This window comes from Podarcis pityusensis (assembly GCF_964106645.2).
Source record: "Podarcis pityusensis genome assembly, chromosome: 8".
In the NCBI taxonomy this organism is placed as follows: domain Eukaryota; kingdom Metazoa; phylum Chordata; class Lepidosauria; order Squamata; family Lacertidae; genus Podarcis; species Podarcis pityusensis.
The window spans coordinates 66,880,618-66,906,588 of record NC_138033.1 but is presented as its reverse complement, the minus strand read 5'-3'; the positions used below and the strand labels follow the sequence as shown (position 1 = coordinate 66,906,588).

Genomic DNA, 25,971 nt, shown 5'->3' with positions numbered 1-25,971 from the left:
TGGTTTTCCAAAAATGAGTCATCACTTAGCCTAATGACTGACAGGGAAACATCTGGCCTTTTCTGCTGCATTGGCCAGAGTGAAACCTCCTGTGCCTAATGCAAGCCTCCCGTTGCAAATGCAAACCTTACAGCATAGCATTTCAAATACAATGCACTCAAACATAACATTTAATGTGATATCTTTAACACCTCAGTGCTTTTGCATGGAGAAGGTCCCAGAAGCAAGGTGGACCAATGGCCTGATTCTGTACAATGAAGCCCTCCAGGACCCCTGCCAGATACACCCTTCTCTGGCCCTGCTCCACACTCTCCTTGATTGCTTTTTACCTGGCTTGAATGTGTCACTGAACTGTGATAACACTTCTTGCTTGCCTGGATGAAGGACAGACAGACTGTGAGCATGTTGCTCTGACTTTTGATGACTAAGTGTGTAAGAGTCACATCCTTCGTGTTGCACAATTTTGTCTCCGGCTCCACCCACCAACATGGGCACATGACCCCCTGGAAGATTGCCCAGGAATGAATGCAGCCCTCAGGCTGGGGGGCAAGCCCAGCCTTGCTCCAGTGTCCCCCCACCCACCCACAAATTTTGTTAGCTCGTAATGAATGAACTGAGTCTCCTTGTGTCTCTACATGTGCAGTTTCCATCATGTCAGAGGATTTGCTTTTGCACCAATGAGCAACAGGAGGGTGTCAACAAATCCTGCCAAGACTACAAGGTTCAGTTCACCTGTCCAAAGACCTTTTGTTGATGTGCGATACATTGATGGGAATGGAGAGACACTTTGTCTGCAGGGAAAGTCTCCTGCCTGTAACCATTAGGTACCACTGCTTGCCAGTGTACACAACGCTGAGCTACATGGAGCAATAATATGACTCTTATCAGATATTAGGTACCTTCAGGCCCCAGGCCTTTGCTCAGCGTTCAAAGCAAAACAAGGGTGAGCATACAAAACTGACTTATACTGAGTCAGACCATTGGTCTATCTTGTTCAGTATTGTCTACACTGACTGGCAGAGGCTCTCCAGGGTTTCAAGTGGCGGGTATTCCCAGTCCTACCTGGAGATGCTAGGAATTGAACCTTGGATCTTCTGAATGCAACACAGATGAGTTGTGGCCTTGCTTAGCTACACTGGGTTGTGACCAACTACATTCTACTCAGACTGAACCCATTGAAATTAATGGTCCTATGGTAGTAATGGCTGTTAATTAAATGGGTCTACTCTGAGCAGGGTTAGTTTTCAAGCCATTATTTTCAATGCCACACTTTTCTTTTCTTTTAAAAAATTCTTTATTTTCTTAATAATAATTCTTAAGAAAATGCAGTTCAGCTGATGACTACTCCTGAAAAGAGCTGTGCAGAACAGAAATGCTGGGTGCTGTCATAAGAGAGACTTCTCTCGTCACCTGAAGTTCCCCTTGATTACTGATATAAAATGTCAACAAAGCATAATGATAACAAAACAGACATGCATGAAGTGTAAAATATTGACTAGGCAAATCAAGCGAATAGAAAATAAAATAAACAGTGGGGGATATGAGTAACTGCAGCTCATCTATAAACTCGTAAACAGAAGGAGGTTAAGAAGATGTATCAGAACACTCCTAGAGGTACAGAAAAAAGTGTTTTCTCCTGCATGTTAGATTTCCCATTTACTCTGCATCCACTCTGCTTCCACCACTGGTTTAGAAAGTGGTGTTACATGCACAGTTTATATCTACAATCCATATTCTAGCCTGTATCTATCATATTCTTTCTTGGAAATGCTGCATTTTGATGCATTTTCCCCAAACCAGCTCCCGTGCGAATAGAGAAAAAGAACAACAAAGCTACATTTTACGCCCCTGATATAAACGGAACCAAGTGGATTTGTTTGAAGTTTAGGTACAAGTCAGCTTGCAGAAGAGAGGTTGCATGGTGTTAAGACAGAACAAGGAACCTCTAGACTCCATGGGTAGGCAAACTAAGGCCTGGGGGCTGGATCTGGCCCAATCGCCTTCTAAATCCAGCCCGCAGATGGTCCGGGAATCAGCATGTTTTTACATGAGTAGAATATGTCCTTTTATTTAAAATGCATCTCTGGGTTATTTGTGGTGCCTGCCTGGTGTTTTTATGTGTGTAGAATGTGTCCTTTTATTTAAAATGCATCTCTGGGTTATTTGTGGGGCATAGGAATTCATTCATTTATTTTTTTTCAAAATTTAGTCTGGCCCCCCACAAGGTCTGAGGGACAGTGGACCGGCCCCCTGCTGAAAAAGTTTGCTGACCCCTGGTCCAGAGTCCTTACTGTCCTTGAACCTTTATCTCTATGCTGACTTATCTCTCCCTCTCTCTCTCTTTGTTGACTTTACTGATATATCTTAGGTTGCATCCTGTTTACAACTTCCTCCTCCTCACACTTACTTCTCTCTATCGGACCTCAAGAGGAGAAGTTCACGTTGGAGTTATCCTCTGAGAACAATGGAGCAAAGAAGGCTGCCTTTGTCTTCTCCAGATGAGCTAGTTAGGTTAGAGACCTATAAAAAAAATTCTACCTGAGTTACTTCCTTACTATAAATTACTTCGTTATTTTTCTTAGTCTACAATCATCTCCGTGTGTGAAACAGGTGGAGTCTGCTCTCCAACCAGATTCACTAGCCAAACGCCCCAAGCTTTGCATATAGAATCGCAGAATGGTAGAAATGGAAGGGACCCCAGGGTCATCTAGTCCAGCCCCCTGCAATGCAGGAACATGCAGATAGACCCTGCGGCCTTCAAAGAGCTCTATCAAGTAAATGGAGTCAAACTTCTAACAGGATTGCCACGGGGGAAATAAACAGGCGCCTCAGCAAGCAAGCTCTGTTGTACCGGGGCGCCACGATTGTTGTCACGATCAATATCACCATTCTAAAACGGATTCAGGACCAACAATGTTTCTTTTCTTTTTCTTTAAAAAAAAATTAAACAATTTCAACATAACAAATTATCAGTCCAAATAATCAATTACATTGTTTCCACACACACCCCGCCATCCCTCCCACTCCCCTCAGCTCCCCTCTCTGATTCCTTTGCACATATTGTTCTCTGCACGTTATAAAATTGCACATATATTTGCCTTATCTATCAAATGCTCAACTAATAAATTTGTGGATGTTTATCAAAACCTGCCAAGGAGTTCCGATCATTTTGTTGTCTTTTTAAGTAATTTGTAAAAAAGTTCCCATTCTTCCTTGAAGTCGCGATTGCAGGACCGACAATTTTTCTAATGACAGAAGCAAGCGTCTCACTCTGCGTCCAGGGTCACTGCGGGCTGGGACGGAGCAATGGCGGCAGAAGTTCTCTGCACATGCTTAGATGTCACTGTTTCCAGCCTGGGAAGAACGCCTCTGAGATGCCTCTGAGCGCGTCCAGAGAACCCCCCCTCCTTAACGATTGCTTATTCCGCGAGAGCGACGCCTCTGCGCGCGTATACTGTACAAAACTCTCCTCGGACTGCGAGAACGCGCTCTCTGGACATGCTCAGAGGCGCCCGGTGTATCCCCCTACTTTGGCTCCTTGGGTCCAATCGGGAAGCTGAGCGCGCTGGCTCCCGTGCCCAGCCCTCCTCCGGGCCGGCCCCTTCCCCGCCCCTTCGGATCTCGCCTCGACTTGGGGCGCCCGAGGCAACAGCCGCTGCTTCTTTCGCTTTCCGCTGCGAGTGAGCGAGATGTCGGCGCGCTGTCGCTCCGCGGGGCTCCTCCTCTATGGGGCGCTGCAGCTGGTGGGGCTCCTGAAGGTAAGAGAGGCAGCCCCTTTCGTGGGCTCTCCCACCCCCAGGACAGAGTCGTCGTCCCCGGGTTCCCCCACCCGGTGTCCTTAGAGCTGCCCCGTCCCATTCAACCCCCAAACAAATCACAGAGGCAGGCTCCCACCCAACCCCCATCAAAAGACCCCCTTCTTTTCCTAGAAGCACAAAGCGCGACCCCCACTATCCTATTCAGCTTCCCCCCCCCCCACACAACCCAGTCCACGGACACCCTCCCACCCCCAAGCCAGCCCTCTACCGTGTCCTTAGGACCCCCAAGAACCGAAGCGAGGAAAAGGCCCTCAGTCCGCCGCCCCCCCCCCCGCCAGGCTCCTGCCCGGACAGTGCCAACCATTCCTGCTTTTCACTCTGGGTTTCCCTAGGGTTTATTTTTAATAGCATTAAGCAGTTAAGAATCGTTTTTAATTAATTATACCCCATCCACTGCCAATCCCCTTTTAACAGATGCCTTATTGTGTCCTTAAAGCCCAGCCCCACATTCGATTCAGCACCTAAAGTTCTCTGGAGTGCATTCCATGTCTCCATGAGACAGGCAGACATCCAACAGGTACATGCAACAGTGTGTCCCTATGGCTCTATATCTCCATTCACGGGAAAGCTGTTATATTGCCCCCCCCCCCAGGATATTGCCCTGTCCCTTCCCCAGAGGCAGAAGGATTACAGTGGTACCTCGGGTTACAGACGTTTCAGGTTACATACGCTTCAGGTTACAGACTCCGCTAACCCAGAAATAGTACCTCGGGTTAAGAACCTTGCTTCAGGATGAGAACAGAAATCGTGCTCCAGTGACGCCATGGCAGCAGGAGGCCCCATTAGCTAAAATGGTGCTTCAGGTTAAGAACAGTTTCAGGTTAAGAACAGACCTCCGGAATGAATTAAGTACTTAACCCGAGGTACTGGCCTTCTGCCACTGCGCCGCCAGAGCACGATTTCTGTTCTCACCCTGAAGCAATGTTCTTAACCTGAGGTACTATTTCTGGGTTAGCGGAGTCTGTAACCTGAAGCGTATGTAACCCAAGGTACCACTGTACTTGCCTCCCCACCCTAAAAACATATATTTGAATCTCTCCACATTCAGTGGGGCAGGGAATGATTGCTGGAAAATACAGGTTACCATAGCTATGAAACTTTTCAGCAGCTCGTATAGTCTTTGCATTACAAAAGAGGCGATACAGGCAAGGTACTAAATAAACACTGTGTAACGCAAAGGTTTAGAAACTTTGCAAAGACTAAGCCTTTGTAAATACCACTGGACTTTGGACAGTAGAATATATACAGTAATACCCAAGCAGTCATATGCAACTTCACGACACTGAAGTGCAGACATTGTGTGTTCTATCAAGTCAATGTGTTCTGAAATATCTACCTGAGCTGATGGGATATTTCTGTCCAATGCTGACTGCGCCGCAGCCATGAAATGCAAGGATCTGGTCGACCAAAACTCTGATATCCTCAATAAGAAAGCCTGTTGCAACAAGTGTGTTTGAAGAAAACGCCACAGGCACATTTTAATTTATAGTCTTCTTCAGAGGCAACAAATTGGAAGAGAGCATTCCTTGTGGGTGGGCTCAGCAAATTCATACGATTGACAATTCTGCTGCAGCAGTTTTAAGAAAAATTGTCCAAAGCTCACCTGCAGTACAGAAGTCTCCAAGTCCCAAAGAGTCTCGGTCTTCACTTTTGTTGTAAAGATGCACTCCGTTCTGCTTTGGGTTGCAACAACCTTCACAGTCACCAGGACCAAAATAACTGGAGGAAACCAGGCCAGGGGTGGTTGGATCCAGACCACGTTTCAGCTTCTTCCAGTGGGAGTTTTGAGCAGATAAGCATTAGACTGCCTGGTGCAGAATGTCTGGCTAGGAACAGAGTGTTCCAGGTTCAAACTTCTTTGTGGCCGTGGACCAGTTGCGACCCTCTCAGCTTGGCAGGGTTGTTAGGAGGATAAAATGGGTGATAGGTGGGAGGGAGGGAGAATGGTGCTCAGCACTTTGGGCTCATTGAAAGAAAGGTGGGATGTAAATAAAACAATCAGATACCCGTCGACAGTCCTCCAGGAATGTGTCTCATCCCATTTTCAATCACAAGCCTATTATGTGCCTACTCAGAAGTAAGTCCCAAGTTTTTGATTTGGGTTTCCATTGAAATGAGGTTGCATTCAATCAATTTGTTTTTATATCGGTTGTTAGCCGCCCTGAGCCCGGTCTTGGCTGGGGAGGGCAGGGTATAAATTATTATTATTATTATTATTATTATTATTATTATTATTATTATTAAGTGCATAGGATTGCAGCCTAAAGCTCACAGCTGCAAACATCTGGTGGCTGTCACTTTGCTCAGAGCTCACCCTGATTTGTTGGCGAAAAGTTTTTTCCCCAGAGAGGTTAGGTGATGTTGGTTATTTATCAAGTGTGTCTTCTGATTTGTTTGTGGGCTGGTTAGATGACATCAGACCGAGGAACTGTTATGCCACACTTTCCAGCACATTTTCCTGGCATATTTCTTACTGCAAAAAAATATATCATTTTCTAAAAAATAAAAATAGGAGAGGCAGCAGGTTTGTTGAGCAAGGGCCCCAAATTCACTTCAGTTTCTGCTGCCTGATTTTACTGGTGCGTGATTGTATCTCTTTTGCGAAATAGCAAATCTGGAAGTGTCTAGAATTTATTTATTTCTATAGCACAATTTCTCTGCATGGGGCTGTGGCCAACTAAGTCCTGCGTACTTAAGAGTGAACCCACTGCTACATCCAATGCTAGCCTTAGGCATCTGGTTGGCCACTGTGAGAACAGGATGCTGGACTTAGATGGGCCATCGGCCTGATCCAGAGAGGCCTTCTTAAAATAAAACTTCAAGCCCTTTCTTAAAAATTCCCAATACAAAGCTGCCCTTCCTATACCTGTCATGCAGCTCTTTTGAGGCATGTCAATAACTTGTGTAAGGGATGTGGGTGGCGTTGTGGGTTAAACTACAGAGCCTAGGACTTGCCGATCAGAAGGTCGGCGGTTCGAATCCCCTTGACAGGGTGAGCTCCCGTTGCTCGGTCCCTGTTCCTGCCAACCTAGCAGTTCGAAAGCACGTCAAAGTGCAAGTAGATAAATAGGTACCACTCTGGCGGGAAGGTAAACGGCGTTTCCATGTGCTGCTCTGGTCCGCCAGAAGTGGCTTAGTCATGTTGGCCACATGACCCGGAAGCTGTACGCCGGCTCCCTCAGCCAATAAAGCGAGATGAGCGCCGCAACCCCAGAGTCAGCCACGACTGGACCTAATGGTCAGGGGTCCCTTTACCTTTACTAATAACTTGTCTGTGTGGAATGGACTCTTGCGTTTCAGTTTCTTTTCTTTGCACTGAGTTGACATTTGCTGCTCACCACAACCCCTTTTTTTCTGGAGAAAGCACAATCTGTTAAGTCCTCCTGGTATACATGGGAAGTTTTGGGAATTTACAGTTTCTTTTTTCTTTTTTGTCCCAATGCCCTCTCTCTTTCTTTGCATTGAATTTACATTAGAACTCCTCTTGTCATTTTGTTGCACAATTTGAAAAAAAATTGTTGGAGACCTCTGCTTGGGATTTTGCAGTTCTAAATAATTATGCATCACAACCATTGACAGAAGCTCTACATGCAAGCAGGACTGAGCTGCTTTTTCCTCTTCCAGCAACTGTAGGCAACACATGCAATGTTGAAGGCAAAGTCTTCATAATTACACCCCATATGCAAGTAGTGCATGAAAGGGCCTGGATTTTATTGGAAAGTCCCAGGGCTCTTCCACTTGACTGAGCATTTGTTGTTTATTGAACATTCATCCTAATTTGCTTGCAAAAAACCTTATGCAAGGCTTAGACTATGTCTGGTCTTTATTGAGCATTTGTTTCAATTTGCAGTTTGCAGGACAAGGAGCATTCGTCCTCATTTGCTTTGCATACTGTTTATACACCCACCCACCCCACACATTTCAACGCATTTCCTTTTTCCTAACTGCAAAAGTCTGGTTCCTTTTTTTTAACAGTGGATTTGCTGTGTCAGGGTGACAGAGCACTTGAATCAACTGTAATTGCCCAAACTGAAATTTCTCGGTATGTGTTTGAATCCTTCTTGCAAAACAGTGACAGGCTGGAGGCACCCTCAGGCCTGATCTGGAAACAGCATCTTTCTTATTTTGTCTTTAGGTCATAATTGTAGCTCCTTCCTTTTAATTTCTAAGGTTCAGCATCACTCGGTGAAACAGGGACTTTAACCTGAGTTTAGGGCCTTCTCTGTATGGCACTCACCCTATGGAATGCCCTCCCATCAGATGTCAAGGAGATGAGTAATTATATATCTTTTAGGAGACATCTGAAGGCAGCCCTGTATAGGGAAGCTTTTTAAGGTTTAATGTTTTACTATGTTTTTATATATGCTAGAAGTTGCCCAGAGTGGCTGGGGCAACCCAGTCAGATGGATGGGGTACAAATAAATTATGATTATGATTATTACAACAAAAGTTTGGTCTTGTTTACTCCAACGGTGATGGCGGCAGGGCAAAGGCCAGAGGTAGACAGTGAAAGCATGACTCAAACACAGCGAAGACTCATATGCTGGGGGTGGGGACCATAAATAGTAAATACTTGACTGGCTGGTTTATTCCGAACTTCTTATCTGTTCCATATGTTTACCTTCAACTTAGTTTAGCAATGAGCAGCAAAGGTATAGAGGTATACAGTGTTATTTTTCTAGAAAAATAGGGGCCAGAACTCAGCAGAAACTCCTCCCTTGTTCTCTTATAATGGCAATGGCGCCCACCTGAGAGGTGCCAGAACTGAGATCCAGCTGGGAAAAAAGCCCTGGATGTAAATAGGCAAAGGTTTGCATCCTGTTTTATGACAGACTGAACAGAAAGATCTCCCCCTTTCGTTGCAGATTTTATTAACTGAGAAAAGAAGGGGATTCCCAGATTTGAAGAATTAACTCAGAATGGACAGCTATTAACAAGGGAGGACAATGGTAGTAGTATTAAAATAGATACATATATGTATATTTTCATATACAATATGCACATATAAGAGATCAGATGGGTTCAATAGAAACATCACAGCACCAGCCCTTTCTGTAAAAGTAAGCGACCCTTAGAGAGAAGAAAGTTGCAAAGGGATGATTGTGTCAAGCTGCTGATTCTGTAGGTTCACCCTATCAGCCATAAAAACAGGAAGAAGAAGAAGAGGAGGAGGAGGAGGAGGAGGAGGAGGAGGAGGAGTTTGGATTTGATACCTCGCTTTATCACTACCCTAAGGAGTCTCAAAAGGACACGGGTGGCGCCTGTGGTCTAAACCACAGAGCCTAGGACTTGCTGATCAGAAGGTCAGAGGTTTGAATCCCCGCAATGGAGTGAGCTCCCGTTGCTCGGTCCCAGTTCCTGCCCACCTAGCAATTCAAAAGCACGTCGAAGTGCAAGTAGATAAATAGGTACCACTCCAGTGGGAAGGTAAATGGAGTTTCCGTGCGCTGCTCTGGTTCGCCAGAAGCGGCTTAGTCATGCTGGCCACATGCCCCGGAAGCTGTCTGTGGACAAACGCCAGCTCCCTCAGCCTATAGAGTGAGATGAGCGCCACAACCCCAGAGTGGTCCGCGACTGGACCTAATGGTCAGGGGTACCTTTACCTTTACCTTTAAGGAGTCTCAAAGCAGCTAACATTCTCCTTTCCCTTCCTCCCCCACAATAAACACTCTGTGAGGTGAGTGAGGCTGAGAGACTTCAGAGAGAAGTATGACTAGCCCAAGGTCACCCAGCAGCTGCATGTGGAGGAGCAGGGAATCGAACCCGGTTCACCAGATTATGAGTCCACTGCTCTTAACCACTACACCACACTACAACATCACAAGAAGGCAATAAAATAATAAACATAGGAGGCTTAAAAAGAACGAATGGTGTAAAATATACTTCTTAGTGGAATACAAGGTTCAGATTTCTACCAAACGTACCAGATGTTCATGCATGTTGCCAAATAAACACATATTTAGTGGGAATGTGCCAACCATGAGATTGTTTTGTCATGTTAATCACAAATGGCCCCTAAGCTGAAGCAAAGCTGGAGAGGTCTATACTGCCGGTGGCATGTATTTTATGAGTCAGATCCCCCCCCCCCCCGAAATGGCAACAAGCATGACTTTTCCCATAGAATAACAGGGCGTGTCCTTCCACCCGTGAGAGATCACTAGATGAACAGGGTTGTAAGGTACGAGGAACATATTGGTATTTGCGGTAGGGGTGCGACTATGTACACAAGTTCGGGAAGCAGGTTGCAATGGAGATGGGTATTGTTGTTGGCCAGCAGGTCACCTTGGATGCTGAGCTATGTCTCTTATTCATTGATGAGAGTGCCAAGGCTAACCTTGCTTCTCGACAATTAATTCTCTCTCTGCTGGTTGCTGCTCGTCTCAAGATCTCTAAACTAAAAAGGGAAGTAAAGAGGAAGAGGCAAGAATAATAAAGCTGGGATTAAATCGCGGTTAAGTTGAGGATGAAATCTGTATCCTTTGACATGGGGATGGGGAAGTGGTGACCTTCCAGATGTTGGTGGACTCTCATCAGCCCCAGCCAGCTTTGCCCAATGGTCAGGGATGATAGGAGATGCAGGCCAAGAGCATCTCGGGACCCAAGCTTGAAGAACACTTGTGTAGACAATACAGAGCTAGATGGACCAATGGCCTGATGGAATCTAGCACAAGGAAATATAATCAGGTCCACGCCTGATCCAGTCCTGCATCTGTTCTCAAAATGCCCTGGGAAACCTGCAAGCAGGACCCAAGCGCAAGAACACTTTTTCCTTGTTTCTGGTACAATGGTACCTCAGGTTACATACACTTCAGGTTACAGACGCTTCAGGTTACAGACTCTGCTAACCCAGAAATAGTGCTTCAGGTTAAGAACTTTGCTTCAGGATGAGAACAGAAATTGTGCTCCAGCGGCGCAGCGGCAGCAGGAGGCCCCATTAGCTAAAGTGGTGCTTCAGGTTAAGAACAGTTTCAGGTTAAATACGGACCTCTGGAACGAGTTAAGTACTTAACCCGAGGTACCAGTGTATTCAGAAGCATTTGGTGCTTCCAGCTGTGGAGGCAAAGCATCACCATCATTACTAGTAGCCAGTGATAGCCTGACCCTCCATGAATTTTCCTAATCCTCTTTTTAAGCCATCCACGTTGGTCCCCATCTCTGCCTCCTGTGAGAGTGAGTTCCATAGTCTAACCATGCGCTGCGTGTAAAAGTCCTTTCTGTTATCTGTCCTAAATCTCCCAACATTCAGCTTTGTTGGTTGCTGAATGCAGGGAACCAGGCAGAGGGCCTTCTTGGTAGTGGTGCCCGCCCTGTGGAACGCCCTCCCATCAGATGTCAAGAAAATAAGGCAGCCCTGTTTAGGGAAGTTTTAAATGACTGATGTTTTAATGTATTTTTAATGTCTTGTTGGAAGCCGCCCAGAGTGGCTGGGAAATCCCAGCCAGATGGGCGGGGTAGAAATTAATAATAATAATAATAATTACAATCATACCTCTTGTTACCTTAGCTTCAGCTTACGTCTTTTCAGGTTGCGTCCCGCGGCAATCCAGAAGTACAGGAAAGGGTTACTTCCTGGTTTCCTCGCTCGCGCATGCGTAGACACGCAAAATGACGTCATGTGCATGCGCAGAAGCGGCGAATCACAACCCGTGTGTGCACAGACGCGGGTTGCGTTCGCTTCAGGTTGTGAACGGGGCTCCGGAACGGATCCTGTTCACAACCAAAGGTACCACTGTATTATTATTATTATTGCGTTCTAGGAGTTCTAGTGCTGCTTAAGAAGGAGAAAACTTTTCTCTAGTCACTTTTTCCATGCCACACATAATTTAAAAAAAACCTTACCCCGTGCCATCTCTTGCTCGCCTTTTCTCAAAATTTAAAATGCCCCGAACACTGCAACCAACTCTGCAATTCTGTGATTCTACCTTTCCTCATCTGGCAGTCACTCAATCCCTTTGAACATTTTGGTTGCCTTGTATGGCTAAGGCAGCTTCTCATACATGTGCCTGTCATGGTTTCTTTAGCTGCGATTCCTGCATTGCACTCGATGGGTCTCTTCCAGCTCTTTGATTCTATGGTACGTCTCGTCTCTCCCCCCCCCCATCTGAGCAATGATTTCCCCCCTAGAGCTTCCTAGAGCTTACCAGGGAAACTGCCTGCGCAACATTCCCATAGGAACAAGTGGCAATCCCACACACCAATTCCTGAACAAAATGTTTAATTAACAGCTGCCTCCCTGCCAAAATCTTATCTGAGTGAAACAGTTACTTGGAAGGAGTTGGAAAAGAACAATATTTGGCCAGAGGATAATCTCAGCTTTTCAAAACAATGCAAACGTTACCCCAACCTCCCTTCCTATTTCATTTCCTACTACATTTTGCTGTTTGAAGCCGAACCAGAAATGGTACTGTATTTTTCGCTCTATAAGACGTACTTTTTCCCTCCTAAAAAGTAAGGGGAAATGTGTGTGCGTCTTATGGAGCGAATGCAGGCTGCACAGCTATCCCAGGAGCCAGAACAGCAAGAACAACAATCCCTCTTGCTGTTCTGGCTTCTGGGATTCAGAGTATTTTTTTTCTTGTTTTCCTCCTCCAAAAACTAGGTGCGTCTTATGGTCTGGTGCGTCTTATAGGGCGAAAAATACGTCTGCTGCCTCCAAACCTTCCCCAACAACCACCTTCTGCTCCCTTGCTGTAACTGCAAGGAGGGCTAATCCAGTCTGTGGCTGTTTTCAGGTGTGATTCCATCACTTGGCAGCAAATTCAGGCTGCGCCATTAAAGCTGCTCTGGAGATCTCCCCAAACAAAGATGCTACCCCAAACGGACAGACTTTTTTGCAGGAAGGAAAGTGACGTTGAAATGCTTGCTTTGAAGCAACATCACCTCGCTTCCCTGCAAACATGTCAGGAGGAACGTTCAATAAGTAGGTCATTTGGGAGTGCCCAAATCTGTGCCCTGAAGCACAGAGTTTTATTATTTATTTGTGTTTGCTTCTCAATGCAAATTGACAGACTGGGACCCTAGGACTGTGGATGCTTCCTACCTAGAGGTGCTGGGATTGAACCCAGGAGCTTTTGTATGCAGTTCATCTGCTCTAACCACTGAGCTACAACCAGCTTAGCATACGCGTTCCTTTGCAGTGCACTTTTTAAGAGCACACCTCTCCTCTCTGTGCCACATGAGTGTGGGAGCTTCAGCTGCCAAAGTACTCCCAATGCAATACCCCTTCATTAGTTGAATGTTCCCTTTTTCTTCCTATATACATAAAAACACAAGGCTGTCGTCACACAGCCCACACTGTGGGATTTGTAGTACATACCTCATTGCAATCCTGGATCTGTATGAAGGGAGGGAGCAAAAGAGAATGTTAAAATTGCATTTTTAAACAATGGCAGGGGTTCGAATAAAGCAGGGTTGGGGGGATACACGTGGGTCTGGCAAGCAACATAAGCAGGAGCGGTAGCCCCTAGTATTATACAATTTGCTTTGTGGGCTAGTTAGAGCTTTAGATTAGGATTGATTGTGCTACTCACTGTCTTTCAGCTCAGATCTACCTCACAGGGTTGTTGTGAGGGCGAAAAAAATGGAAGGAAGCATGTATGCTGCCTTGAGCTCCTTGGAGGCAAAGTGAGGATACCAGTGCAAATAGCTGTGCAGTATTTTTTCCATGCTGAGCTGCAGTCTTCCTGCAGCAAAGCTTGCTACCTCCTTAACACCCACACGCATGGTTTGCACAAGGGGGTGGGGGGAAGGTATCGCAAATAGGCAAATTACAGGAAGTGTGACTCAAATCCATCTCCGAAGTGTGACTCTCACGTTAACAGTATCGCTGTGTTTTGGAAAGGGCTAACGTAACAGTTAGGAAATAACAGCGCCTTGTGGTGAGTCATCGCCCCAGAATGAAGAAACCTACAGACAGCTGTGCCAAGTATCAAACAGGCATCTGATCAAGCCAAGGAGAGAACAGCATTTGGTGTTTTTTTTAGAAAACCGATAAAGATAATATTGGAAACTGCCCTGTGCCCATTGGTCCATGTAGCTCAGTGTTGTCTACACTGACTGGCAGTTGCTCTCCAGGGATTCAAACAGGAACTTCTCCCACCCCTACTTAGAGATGCCTTTAGGGGTTGAACCTGGAGCTTTCCACATGCAAAGCTGTTGCTCTATCCCCAAGCTACGGTCTTTCTTTTAAATGTGAAGATTCTAGCCCTCATGTTTCTGGAGAAAGGGCTGATTTATACTGAGTCAGACAAGCAGCCCACCCAGCCCAGAACTGGCAGGGCTCTTCAGGGTTTCAGGCAGAGGGCTGCTGTGTCAACTCAATGCTGCTGCTGCTGATAATAATTAGTGTTTATTAAATCTGTATACCACCCTTCACCCATAGAACTCAGGGCAGTTCACAACATAAAAATACAAGATAAAAAACACAAAATACACAATAAAAACAAGAACAAACCAATAACCCCACTCCGCTAAATACATTTAAAAGGGTATAGAGTTTATAGGGGGATCCTGGAGTGACGCCACCTACACCCCACAAGTTTTCATGCAGCAGCTGTCAGAGCAGTGGTGTAGTTTGCAACTTCAAATTGTAGAGGTGGAAGGGACCCCGAGAGTCGTCTTATTTTCGATTTTCGAATTTTATTGTTATTCATGTTTTTATACTGTATTTTATGCTGCTTTTATAATTAAGTGTTTTAAAGTGTTTTAAATTTGTTGTTAGCTGCCCTGAGCCTGGTTTTTGAACTGGGAAGGGCGGGGTATAAATAAAAATTATTATTATTATTATTATTATTATTATTAGTCCGACTCCCTGCAATGCAGGAATCACAGCTGACAAACAGTGGGCAGTTGGCCATCCAACCTCTGCTTAAATACCTCAAAGGAAGAACGTTTTGTTTTTTTTCTGAGAGGCCAATGTTCTCGCAGTTGCCATCTTCCAGGAACTTTGCCTGATAACGGTAACGGGCTTGGCTGAAACCCCAAAGAGCTGCTCTCCATCTATGATAGTCACCAGTCGGGTGCCTGCTTATCTCATTGCAGAGCCCACCAGAAACGGGGGAAACACAAAAGCCCACTTGTGCTGATGTTAGAACTTTTCCCAAGTGGACCCCCAAAATTCTCCACCCTACGTGCAGGTGGTTTGGGAGAGTGGCAGCAGCTACGTAGCTGAATTTCTCCAGTGGGAAGGAGAAATTGCCCAATGCTTTCTTGGGCTCACCATTGGCCTCAGCATTGCCAGAGGGTGCCGATCAGGGCTGTTGTGTGGTCTGGGGAGAGTCCCAAGGGCTGTATAGGGATTCCTGGGTCAGGGGGACATTCTTTCCCCAGGCCTGAGGTTAACCACTACGCCATAGCAGACCTTTGGAATGGGCTTTCCCCGCATAAGTGAAATTTGGGTCATGTGTAGGATGCGCATCCAAAAGCCCCCCTTTCGGTGCGACAGCGACGTTCTTACACAAGAGTGTGGTCTCACAATGAATCATGCTTGCTGCGTTTCCTGGGCTTCTTCCTTGCCCCTCTCTGTGAGCAAAATGTGACCCGCTTGGTGTTTCTTTCTTTAATATCGCTCAGTGGGCATTTATGTTTTTCGGAGGGAGCAGGGAGCAGAACTTCGTTTCCCTTTTTCATATGTGCAAAATTTTGCTGCTTTGTGCAGCGACCTCAGATATTCTGTTCTTCTTTTTTCGTTCCACAGCCACAGGTTCTGATGTCAGAAAGTGGGTGGCTTCATCACTGTGGTTTTGTCATGCAGCCGGTATGGCTATTCTTTCTGTTGTTTCTTGTCACCATCTCAGCATATTACCCCCCTTTTAGCTGTTACCATTATGCATTCTGGGTGGGCAGAGTTAGTCAGCCCGTCACCTGTCGCCTTCCTCTGTGACCTTGAGGTCTACCACAACTGACGAGCGCAGGGTGGGCTGGTCTCATGTGTGCGAATGAGCAAATCTGTCCGTTTTTGTTCTCCCCGCTCATCACTTTTTCCAGTCTTCAGCTGAATTCTCCACATTTCCACATCAGTTTGCAATTTCTTTTCTTTTCTTTTTTTTTAAAAAAAGTCATCGTGAAAATTCACCAGAGTTTTCATCCAAATTTCTTACTGAGGCAGTATTCAGCTACGTACAGTCGTACATTAGAAGTCGAACGGAATCCATTCTGGAAGTCCATTTAAAATGTTTGAAAACCAAAGCATGGCTTCTGATTGGCAGCAGAACATTACACTCCAAGACTGTTCCTCATTGCTCCTCTATAATCCCTTGTGTCCTTGGCAAGTAGATTTTTGGCACACCTGAAGGCGGGAGAGACCACGGACCATAAACTCAAAAAGTTTGCTTCTTGCCACCGTTCACGCTCCACAAGTGACTTCCCCTTGAGTTGACGTTGACTCATACTAGGAGATACTTTTATGGGCATGATGAAGAGATTCAGTTTCAGGTACTGGGCTGATCCTGACAAGAATGCCAAACCATGGCTTGCTGCTACATCAGTGCATCTCAAGGACTCCAATTCTCCCCTTTTCCTTTGCATGCAGTGATCCTCCCTTTCTGCACGGGGCAGCTGTAGTTTAATGTTTCATCAAAACTGGTAAACCATGGCTTGTTCTTGCCAAGCAGCTCAAGGCTAGAAAGCATGGTTAGGGCTCTCCTAATAACAAAGGGATAATCAATAGGCATTGAGTAATCCTGAGTGTGCAGCTTGGCTTAGTAAGAACATAAGGAATGTGGAACAGAGCTATTCCAATTAGACTAGTATCCTTGGCAAGAACTCTAACCACCACTTATGAGATGGTCCACCACAAATGGGCCAGTAGCTCAACAATGGGCCAAGCCCAACTTTCTGCTAATTCTTGTGACATGATTCTATGTGGTGTCAATGATCTTCCTTTCGGCCCTGTTTATCTAGCATGCAGAAGATAAGTACATTCTGGAAAACCTCAGCCACATCACTCAAATACATTTATTTGATGCGGTCTGCTTTATCTTTCTCTTTGTTCTTGAATGGAAGATTTCTAGATTAGGAGCTACACTGCTGAATGAGGTTGACTTTTAATTTGAGTTTCAATTTTGCAGTGGACCTTGATCTTGTGTGTTCTGTGCAAACCACAAACAGATTGGCCTAAAAATAGTTCAGGCAGCTGCAAACCTCTTCCCTTGCTACCTGCCCCCACCCCCACTCCCAGGCCAAGCTGCCCTGTTTTCGATGTCTTAAATAATGTCTGTTCACAGTTGCAAGCCTTGCGGTTTTTCTATTGCTTGCCGCATTTTCCTGAGTGACGCTTGTTGGAGCTGCTGAGCCATGCAGTTAAGAAATGTGAATTTTCATCATCGTCATCATCAATTAATATCATCACCATCAATTTCAACAGGGCTTTGAAAGTGGGTATCTCCACCCCACTTTGCATCTCTGTTGGAACTATTTTTTAATGTGGAATCATTTTTAAAGGTTTTATCCAGTTAAGGTCCCCTCCTCACTATACATTTAGAATTGCAGCATTGTAGAGGTAACTCAAGGGTCATTAAATTCAACCCCCTGCAATGCAGGAATCACACTTCAAGGATCACTGACAGAGGGCCATCCAATCTCTGCTTAAAAACCTCCAAGGAAGGAGAGTCCACCACTTTCCGAGGTATTCCATGCCACTGTTGAACAGCTCTTACCATCAAGAGGTTCTTCCTAATGTTCAGTTCCAAGTCTCTTTTCTTATAATCTGAATCCATTGGTTTGGGTCCTACCTGCTGGAGCAGCAGAAAGCAAGCTTGCTCCATGTGGCAGCCATTCAACTATTTGAAGATGGCTTCTCAGTCTTCTCTTCTCCAGGATCAAACCATGACACTTCTTCCACTTCCCTGCTGTGAAATTACCCCCTTAGATGTTCATATGCCAACCACCTTGAAAACCAGTAGGCGACACTGCCACTAGGTAAAAAAGGTAAAGGACCTTTGGATGGTTAAGTCCAGTCAAAGGTGACTATGGGGTTGCAACGCTTATCTCACTTTAAGGCCTAGGGAGCCGGCGTTTGCCCACAGACAGTTTTCCAGGTCATGTGGCCAGCATGACTAAACCACTTCTGGTGCAACAGAACCCTGTGACAGAAACCAGAGTGCACGGAAGCGCTGTTTACCTGCCTGCTGCAGGGGTACCTATTTATCTACTTGCACTGGAGTGCTTTAGGTTGGCAGGAACTGGGACAGAGCAACGGAGCTCACTCCATCGCACGCGGGGATTCAAACCACCAACCTTCTGATCGGCAAGCCCAAGAGGCTCAGTGGTTTAGACCACCTTTGCCCCTAGAAAGCAGCCAAGTGGTAGGACCATCATACTAAATCACTCCGTGGGCTCTTAGCCTATTGCTTCATCTGCTCAGGTTTCTCAGACTTCTGCCATGAAACTGAATGGTGGAAGGTTTAAGACAGCATACAGTAAAGTATACAGTAAAGATGTGGGTGGTGCTGTGGGTTAAACCACAGAGCCTAGGGCTTGCCGATCAGAAGGTCGGCGGTTTGAATCCCTGAGACGGGGTGAGCTCCCATTGCTCGGTCCCTGCTCCTGCCAACCTAGCAGTTCGAAAGCACAAAAGTGCAAGTAGATAAATAGGTACCGCTCCGGCGGGAAGGTAAATGGCGTTTCCGCGCGCTGCTCTGGTTTGCCAGAAGTGGCTTAGTCATGCCGGCCACATGACCTGGAAGCTGTACGCCGGCTCCCTCAGCCAATAAAGCGAGATGAGCGTCGCAACCCCAGAGTCGGTCACGACTGGACCTAATGGTCAGCGGTCCCTTTACCTTTACTTCACACAGAGCATAGTGAAATTCCAGAACAGGAGGCAGTGATGGACACCAACATGAGTGGCCTTAAAGGAGGACCAGACACATTCATGGAAGAGAAGGCCTATTGATGGCCACTGGCCATAATGGCTATCCTCTGCCTCCTCAGCAGGAGGCAGAAATGCTTTTGAACACCAGTTCCTGGAAACCACAGGAGTGGCAGGTGCTCTTCTGCTTGGGTGCTGCTTGCGGGTTACCCACAGGCATCTGGTCGCAACTTTGAGAACAGGATGTTGGACTAGATGGGCTATTGGCCTGATCCTGCAGGCTCTTAGGTTCTTAGGCTGATCTAGTGCAGCTTCCATTCTTCTTCTCAAAAGGAATTCAAGTTTGTCCTCTTTTTTTCAAATTCTCTCCGGTGTTAAAACTTTTCTAAATGTCATGAAATGCACAAGGCAGACTCTGATGTGCATTGTGATGTTTCACGTGGCCAGCACTGTCTCAGCTCAGCTTGCAATTTCTTATAAGTTCTTTGAACCGAGAGCAAGCCCCTCTGCTCCAAACTATTCCTGGTTTCAAGCTTAAGCTAAAGTCAGCAACAGCCCAAACCAGACATGCAATCATTCCTTCCTGGGTTTTTCTGAGGGGGCTAACACCCAGAACTGTATTGGTGTCTTGCTCCTTGTTCCTCAAAGCCCCAACTTAAACACATTAAAAAGAAAAAGGAAAACAAGTAACTGGATTGTTGCTAGCTTATTTTTTTATTGGCCAATAGCCCACTTAGAGAGAGTTCTTAGTTCTGAATGCTGTTAAATGCCTGTCAGAGAAGTAATTGAAACATTTTCCCTGTGTACTAAAATGACACTTCCCTTTCAGTGCAGATGTTTATTTTGGCTACCAAAGAACAAACTTAGTCAAGTCACTGTGGGGTTTACAGTAAAGCATGGAGGAAGGCTGCTCTTGATTTTGGCCTGTTCCACCTTTTGTTCCTACTTCTGATTTCTCTTATTATCTCCCTGCAGATTATGTTTGCACATGTTTATTAGGGTAGCAATTGGCCCAGATAGGTATACAGGACGCTGGCTTGTACCAAGTCAGAACAGTGGCTCATTTACCTCAGCATTGTCTACACTGACTGGCAGTGTCTACACTAGAATTTCAGACAGGGGTCTCTCTCTCCCAATTCTACCTGGAGATAGGTAAAGGTAAAGGACCCCTGGACGATTAAGTCCAGTCAAAGGTAACTGTGGGGTTGTGGTGCTCATCTCGCTTTCAGGCTAAGGGAGCCAGCATTTGTCCACAGACAGCTTTCCGGGTCATGTGGCCAGCATGACTAAACCGGTTCTGGCACAACTGAACACCGTGACAGAATCCAAAGCGCACGGAAACGCCGTTTACCTTCCCGCCACAGCGGTACCTGTTTATCTACTTGCATTGGCGTGCTTTCGAACTGCTAGGTTGGCAGGAGCTGGGACAGAGCAACGGGAGTTCACCCCATCAAGGAGATTCGAACCGCCGACCTTCTGATCGGCAAGCCCAAGAGGCTCAGTGGTTTAGACCACAACGCCACCTGGAGATGCCAGGGATTGAACCTGGGATTTCTCCATGCAAAGCAGTGCTCTGCTACTGAGCTGCAGCCCTTCTTCCAAGGCAAGGCGGAATCAAGAGAGAAGCAGGAGTGTGTTCATCGCCTTTCTGTGAAATGCCTCCTGATTGGCTCTCTAAGGTCTCAGACAGGGAGTCCTACATGGAGATACCAGGGATTGAACTTGGAACCTGAAGTTCTACCACTGAGCTGCTGGATTTCTAGGTTTTTGCTGGTGGCAGGGTGGGTGTGGGTGGGACAACCAGTTAGAAGCCACTTGGGCATGTAATTAGGGTGGATTTGATTTAAATCCATTCAATTTAAATCACTAGTCAGTAAGACTTGATTTAATTTTTTTTCTTTTTTACAGAAAAACTCATTTTTGCTGGTATAAACTTAATATTTACAACCAGATGAAGGTTTCATTTTTGGAATAATAAATTTTCAGAGTAGTTTTTACAGTTATATGCAAAATTACTGATTTGGTTATACTATTAGAAATACAGAGACAGAAAATTATGAAATTATTGTGAGCTTTAATACGCTGTTTGTATCTGGACAACTTTTCTGCTGTACTTTATTGGAAGGAGAAAAATAATCATTTCCTTAATAACAATTTATTTAACTCAAACAATAACTCAATAGCGTATGTATCCATGTTTGTTAACTGATGTGGTTAAACATTTTTTTCGACTGAGTTTTAGCACACATGAAACACTTAAAGCAAATCCTTATTTCCTGATGAATAGCCTTTGGACTATAATGTAACTTAAATAGGAAAAAAGATTTTTTTCCCCCCTCCAAAAGCATTTTATTTTAAAAATCCAATTTAAATTTTAAAAATCTAATTTTATTTTTTAAAAAAAACCATTGATTTTTATTCACCCTGCATGTAATGAATCTCTTCTTCTCATACCCTCTGCTCTGCACATTGCACCGTCAACTATTTCCGAACCATCGTTTCTAACAGCAGGAAACTCATACGCACAAGATACTCCAGAGTACCTATTTGTGGCCTTGTTGTGCCCATAAGAAACAGCAGCCTGTGGAGTCGCTTTTTCCCCACACAGCTGCGCACTTCGATGCCTTTCAGCTATTGATTTCAAGGCGTAGTATTGACCCCTTCTATGTTGACTCCAACATTAGGAAGCTTTGGCGCCAGTGATGAGTTTGCGCCAGAGCCCAAGGCCACTTCATTCCCATGCTGCTGTGGTCGCCTGGTCAGTGGCGGCACAGATCAGCTCCCTCATTAATCTGCCAGCACATCCACATGGTTGGCCCTGAAATCCTGTGTATAATGCCATCTGGAGAGAACACCAACTTTTCTCCAAATCAAAGCCCCTGGATTTCAGCTTAGAGCAGGGTTTCCCAAACTTGGGTTGTGTTCGGACTACAATTCCCATCATCGCTGACCACTGGTCCTGCTAACTGGGGGTGATGGGAGTTGTAGTCCCAAAACAGCTAGACCCCCAGGTTTGAGAAACACTGGCTTCGAGGTTGTTGGAACCAGTTGCCTGGGCTCTGGACGCTGTCATGATGAACTCCTGCGCTTCGAGATTCACCATGACACCACTGTGGCTGAAATACTAGTTATACCTTGGTCTGCTTGGATCACACATTGGTTCTGCTCAAGAGTGAACTAGGACTGGATTTGCTATTTCTTGCTCCTTTGCCCCTAATCAGTGTCTCACCCTTTCCTGAGGAGCTCAGGGTAAAGGTAAAGGGACCCCTGACCATTAGGTCCAGTCCTGACCAACTCTGGGGTTGCGGCGCGTATCTCACTTTATTGGCCAAGGGAGCCGGCGTACAGCTTCCGGGTCATGTGGCCAGCATAATTAAGCCGCTTCTGGTGAACCAGAGCAGTGCACGGAAACATCGTTTACCTTCCTGCCGGAGCGGTACCTATTTATCTACTTGCACTCTGACGTGCTTTCGAACTGCTTAGGTGGGCAGGAGCAGGGACCGGGCAACGGGAGCTCACCCTGTTGCGGGGATTCGAACTGTCGACCTTCTGATCGGCAAGTTTAACCCACAGCGCCACCCACGTCCCACAGATCTCAGGGTAGTGATGGCCAAACTCAAGCTTTCTCTCCACTCAATACCTATTTTCTCTCTTGATCTCTGCAGGTGTCCTCACTACCGTACACCACCCAGAATCAGTGCCACAATCGAAGCACGGAGCGATATGACGAAGCCATCCGTAAATGTTGCAGCTTGTGCCCTCCAGGTAATGTGTTTGCAGTCAGTCCTAAACGTTAAGCTGATGCATTCATCCAGCTCATTCATCCAGCTCATGGGCATCTGAATAGGAAATGGGTGTGTTGGTGGAGTTTGTCCACTAGGGCAAATGGAGCCCCATCAAGCTCAGCCTCAATCTCCTCTGAGCCCAACTGCTCTTCTTTCTTACAGCCAGTCCAGGAGGTGGCCCTGTCTGTCAGCTTCCTCCTCCATAGTCTCAGTGTTGCCCTTGCAGGAAGGAGGAAGAGGAGCGGGAGGCAGGCAAAGGTGCAGTTAGTTGTCTCCGCCCGTCATTTCTTCTGGCTCCAGCAGTTGTTGATCTCCCTGCAGTCTGTCCAAGTGGGCACCAGCCACCACTGGCCCTCTCCCTGTACAATATGAAGAAACTCCAGGTGTCAGGCAGCAGGAGAACCAACCCCCATGGAAGGTCGCCAGGAACTTATAAGACAAGGAAAACTCCTTACCACCTTCTTTCTATTCAATATTTACAAAGAGAGGCTTGAGAATGCAGCCTCTTCAAATAGTGGTGTTGTCCCGAGTAAATCTCCACCCCCCTTTTCTTCCACTTCCTTTTTTTTTTAAAAAAAATAGTTTTTATTAAGAATTTCAACATAACAAATCAAAAACATATCATCTTCATTCCCCCGCCATTTCCCCCCTCCCTGAAAAAAACCCTCCTTCCCACCCCCTATCCCCCAGACTTCCCTCAGTTCCTCTCTCTGGTTTTTCAACACGTATTATTCTCTGCATAGTATAAAATTGTAAAAAAAACCTTAAATAATCTATCTATTATGTTAACAATAATAAATTTGCGTATGTTTATTCAAAACCTGCCAAGGAGTCCCATTCATTTTGTTGTTTTTTAAAGTAATTTGTAAAAAGTTCCCATTCTTCTTTAAAGCCACAGTTGTCCTTGTCTCGCAGTTTGTATGTCAGTTTCACCAGTTCTGCATAGTCCATCAATTTCCCTTGCCACTGTTCTTTTGTGCCTTTTCTTCCACTTCCTTATTCATCAACAGCACCCACCCACCCCCTTTACGGTGGCCACTTAGGGCCATCAGTCTCTGAGTTCTTTGCTCTCCTACTTTTAAGGCTCGCCGGTTTCTGGGAGATGGTGGGTCTGGAATGCTTTCTAGTGATAACATGTCAGCCAGCTGCTCCTGCTCTGTCTCCTTCTCCTCCTCCTCTCCCATTATTTCCCAACTTTCCCATTCATCTTCCTCCGAGCTGTGACCTCCCGCAAACCCCTGTTGTAATTCTGAACTGTCTTCTTCTTCTCTGGAAGGGTCCGGCTGGGGAGGCGGTCTCCACCATTCCTCCTCCTCTGCCCAGTCTCTAACTTCCACCAGGGGTCCCTAACTTACATCCAGCTGTTCTCTCCCCTGCCACCCAGTTTTTCAAAACTCTGGTCCATGTGCACTCTACGACAGAAGCAAGTCTTTGCCCTCCCCTCCCCCAGTTGCCAAAATTTGGCTGAACAAGCAGGAAACCAGCGCGCAGGGGAAGAGAGCGAGCTTTGCAAAGTGGTGAATGTCAAGCAAATTAGCTGGGTTTCCTGTGTTGCAGGGGAGTCAGTGACCAGAAGTGTGTCTTCCAGAAAGCTCTCAAAGGAGAACTCAAAAGAGAAGTTAAAGGGCAAAGCCTCCTGTTTACAGTGAGCTTTTGCCATATGAACGTTCCCTTAACCCAGAAAAACAAAAAAACAAAAAACAAAAGGAAGTGTGATTTTTATAAATGCATGTATGGCAAAGTCTGCGAGCCATCGCATATTGAAAAAATATGCTCCACTGATCGCTAAAGGAGTCTATTAAATGCATACTGATCTACAGAACGTAAGAAGCTTGCCCTATTCTGAGCTGCAGTATTGATCCATGTTACAGGCAGTACTGTCTGTGCCAGCCTCATTCATCCCAGAGGATCTCCGTAAGTTCTGGACTACAATTCCCATCAGGAAAGTGTAGTTTTAGTCAGTGTGCTACTTAGCAGAGGCAGCCCAAGAAAACCTTTCAGCCCGTGAAAGACCCACCCTCCTCATCGATTCCATATAGAGAATTCAACCAAATAGCAGCTAATATTTGTTTCAGTGCTGGTGAGAGTGCCCTTCTCTTGAATGCAACAGATTATTTTAGGGGCTACAGGGCAGGCTGTCTTAGAAATAAGGGTGCCGCAGCCCCTAGTATCAGCCGCCCAAAGCCAATGCCTCACTCTCCCTAGTGGTGGAGCCAGCCCTGATACAGAGCTCAAAAACAGCGGTATTTTTCACAGTCTGTTGCAGTCTTTTTGGATTCTGGGAAGCACGGCTTCTAATTCCAATCCACTGATGTAATGTTTTCAAGTGAATCCTGAATCAACTGACTTGACTGTACCCTGGGGGGGGGGGGGGAATACATTCATTTAAAACTGAATTTATTCAGCCTTCTTAGTAATTTTTATTTTATTTTAAGAAAAGCTTGCAAAGTGGCTTTCGCTGTGTTAAAACAATGCTGCATAAACATTAAAAGTGGCTCTAGCCCTCTTATCCTTAACCCCCATTAAAATGAAACAGAAATAGAAGGGGCAGCAGTGGTGGAAAAAGCGTGATCTAGCAAATGCTCAGAACAGATCCAGTCCTTTTAGGGTCTCCATGCTGACTGTCAACAGCTCCTTGGGGTTCTAGGCAGAGGTCCCTTTTCAAATTATTTACCATTTTAATCCATAAAGGTACAACCACCATCAAAATATAATAGCAGCAAAATAAGCCAATAGTAGTAACGAGGAGAAAATTATAAGACTACCAAGAGTATATTTCCAGTTATATTGCACATCTATATGGTTAAACCACAGAGCCTAGAACTTGCTGATCAGAAGGTCGGCGGTTCGAATCCCTGCGATGGGGTGAGCTCCTGTTGCTCGGTCCCTGCTCCTGCCAACCTAGCAGTTCAAAACACATCAAAGTGCAAGTAGATAAATAGGTACCGCTCCGGCGGGAAGGTGAACAGCTTTTCCGTGCGCTGCTCTGGTTCGCCAGAAGTGGCTTAGACATGCTGGCCACATGACCCCGAAGCTATACGCCAGCTCCCTCAGCCAATAAAGCGAGATGGGCGCCGCAACCCCAGAGTCGGTCACGACTGGACCTAATGGTCAGGGGTCCCTTTACCTTTACTATATCCGGGATATATTGTTTAGAATGCATTCTTGTCAAGTCTGTTGTATTTTTGGAATTTTATTTACTCAGGGTTGAATTCAATGTTAATCCTCCTCAGAGTAGGTGCATTGAAATTACTGGGCATGGCTAACTTAGCTGCATTAATTTCTGTGGCTGTACTCTGAGTAGAACCTAGTTGGCTACACTGCCCACTACAGTCAAGAGTCTTCATCTATTTTCAGTTATAGCAGATTGTTACATGAGCAACGGCTAATAAATATCTAGCCATTTCCCTCTAATCTGCTAGGACCAGACCTTTGACATAACCAAACAGAATGACCAGGCAGAGGTCCTTATAACTGGAAGTGCCACAGATTGAATTTGGGACCTTCTGCATGCAAAGATGATGCCCTGTTGCAGAGCACATCACTGCATCTCCATACCTTC

At 45.8% G+C, this 25,971-nt stretch overlaps 1 protein-coding gene across 3 annotated transcripts in view; it reads left to right on the top strand.

The window, feature by feature from the left end:
- Nucleotides 1–3,606: 3,606 nt before the first annotated feature.
- The window catches only part of TNFRSF1B (TNF receptor superfamily member 1B), a 40,666-nt gene continuing 18,301 nt past the window's right edge, over nucleotides 3,607–25,971 (top strand). For 2 of the 3 annotated variants that reach the window (XM_081016169.1, XM_081016167.1), the window contains exons 1-2: nucleotides 3,607–3,758; nucleotides 22,290–22,389. In XM_081016169.1, coding sequence (XP_080872295.1) covers nucleotides 3,690–3,758; nucleotides 22,290–22,389 — 169 coding nt within the window. In that variant the 5' untranslated portion in view covers nucleotides 3,607–3,689. Of the gene's footprint in view, nucleotides 3,759–5,763; nucleotides 5,896–22,289; nucleotides 22,390–25,971 lie in introns of those variants that run through there. The other variant, XM_081016168.1, reaches the window with a different exon arrangement.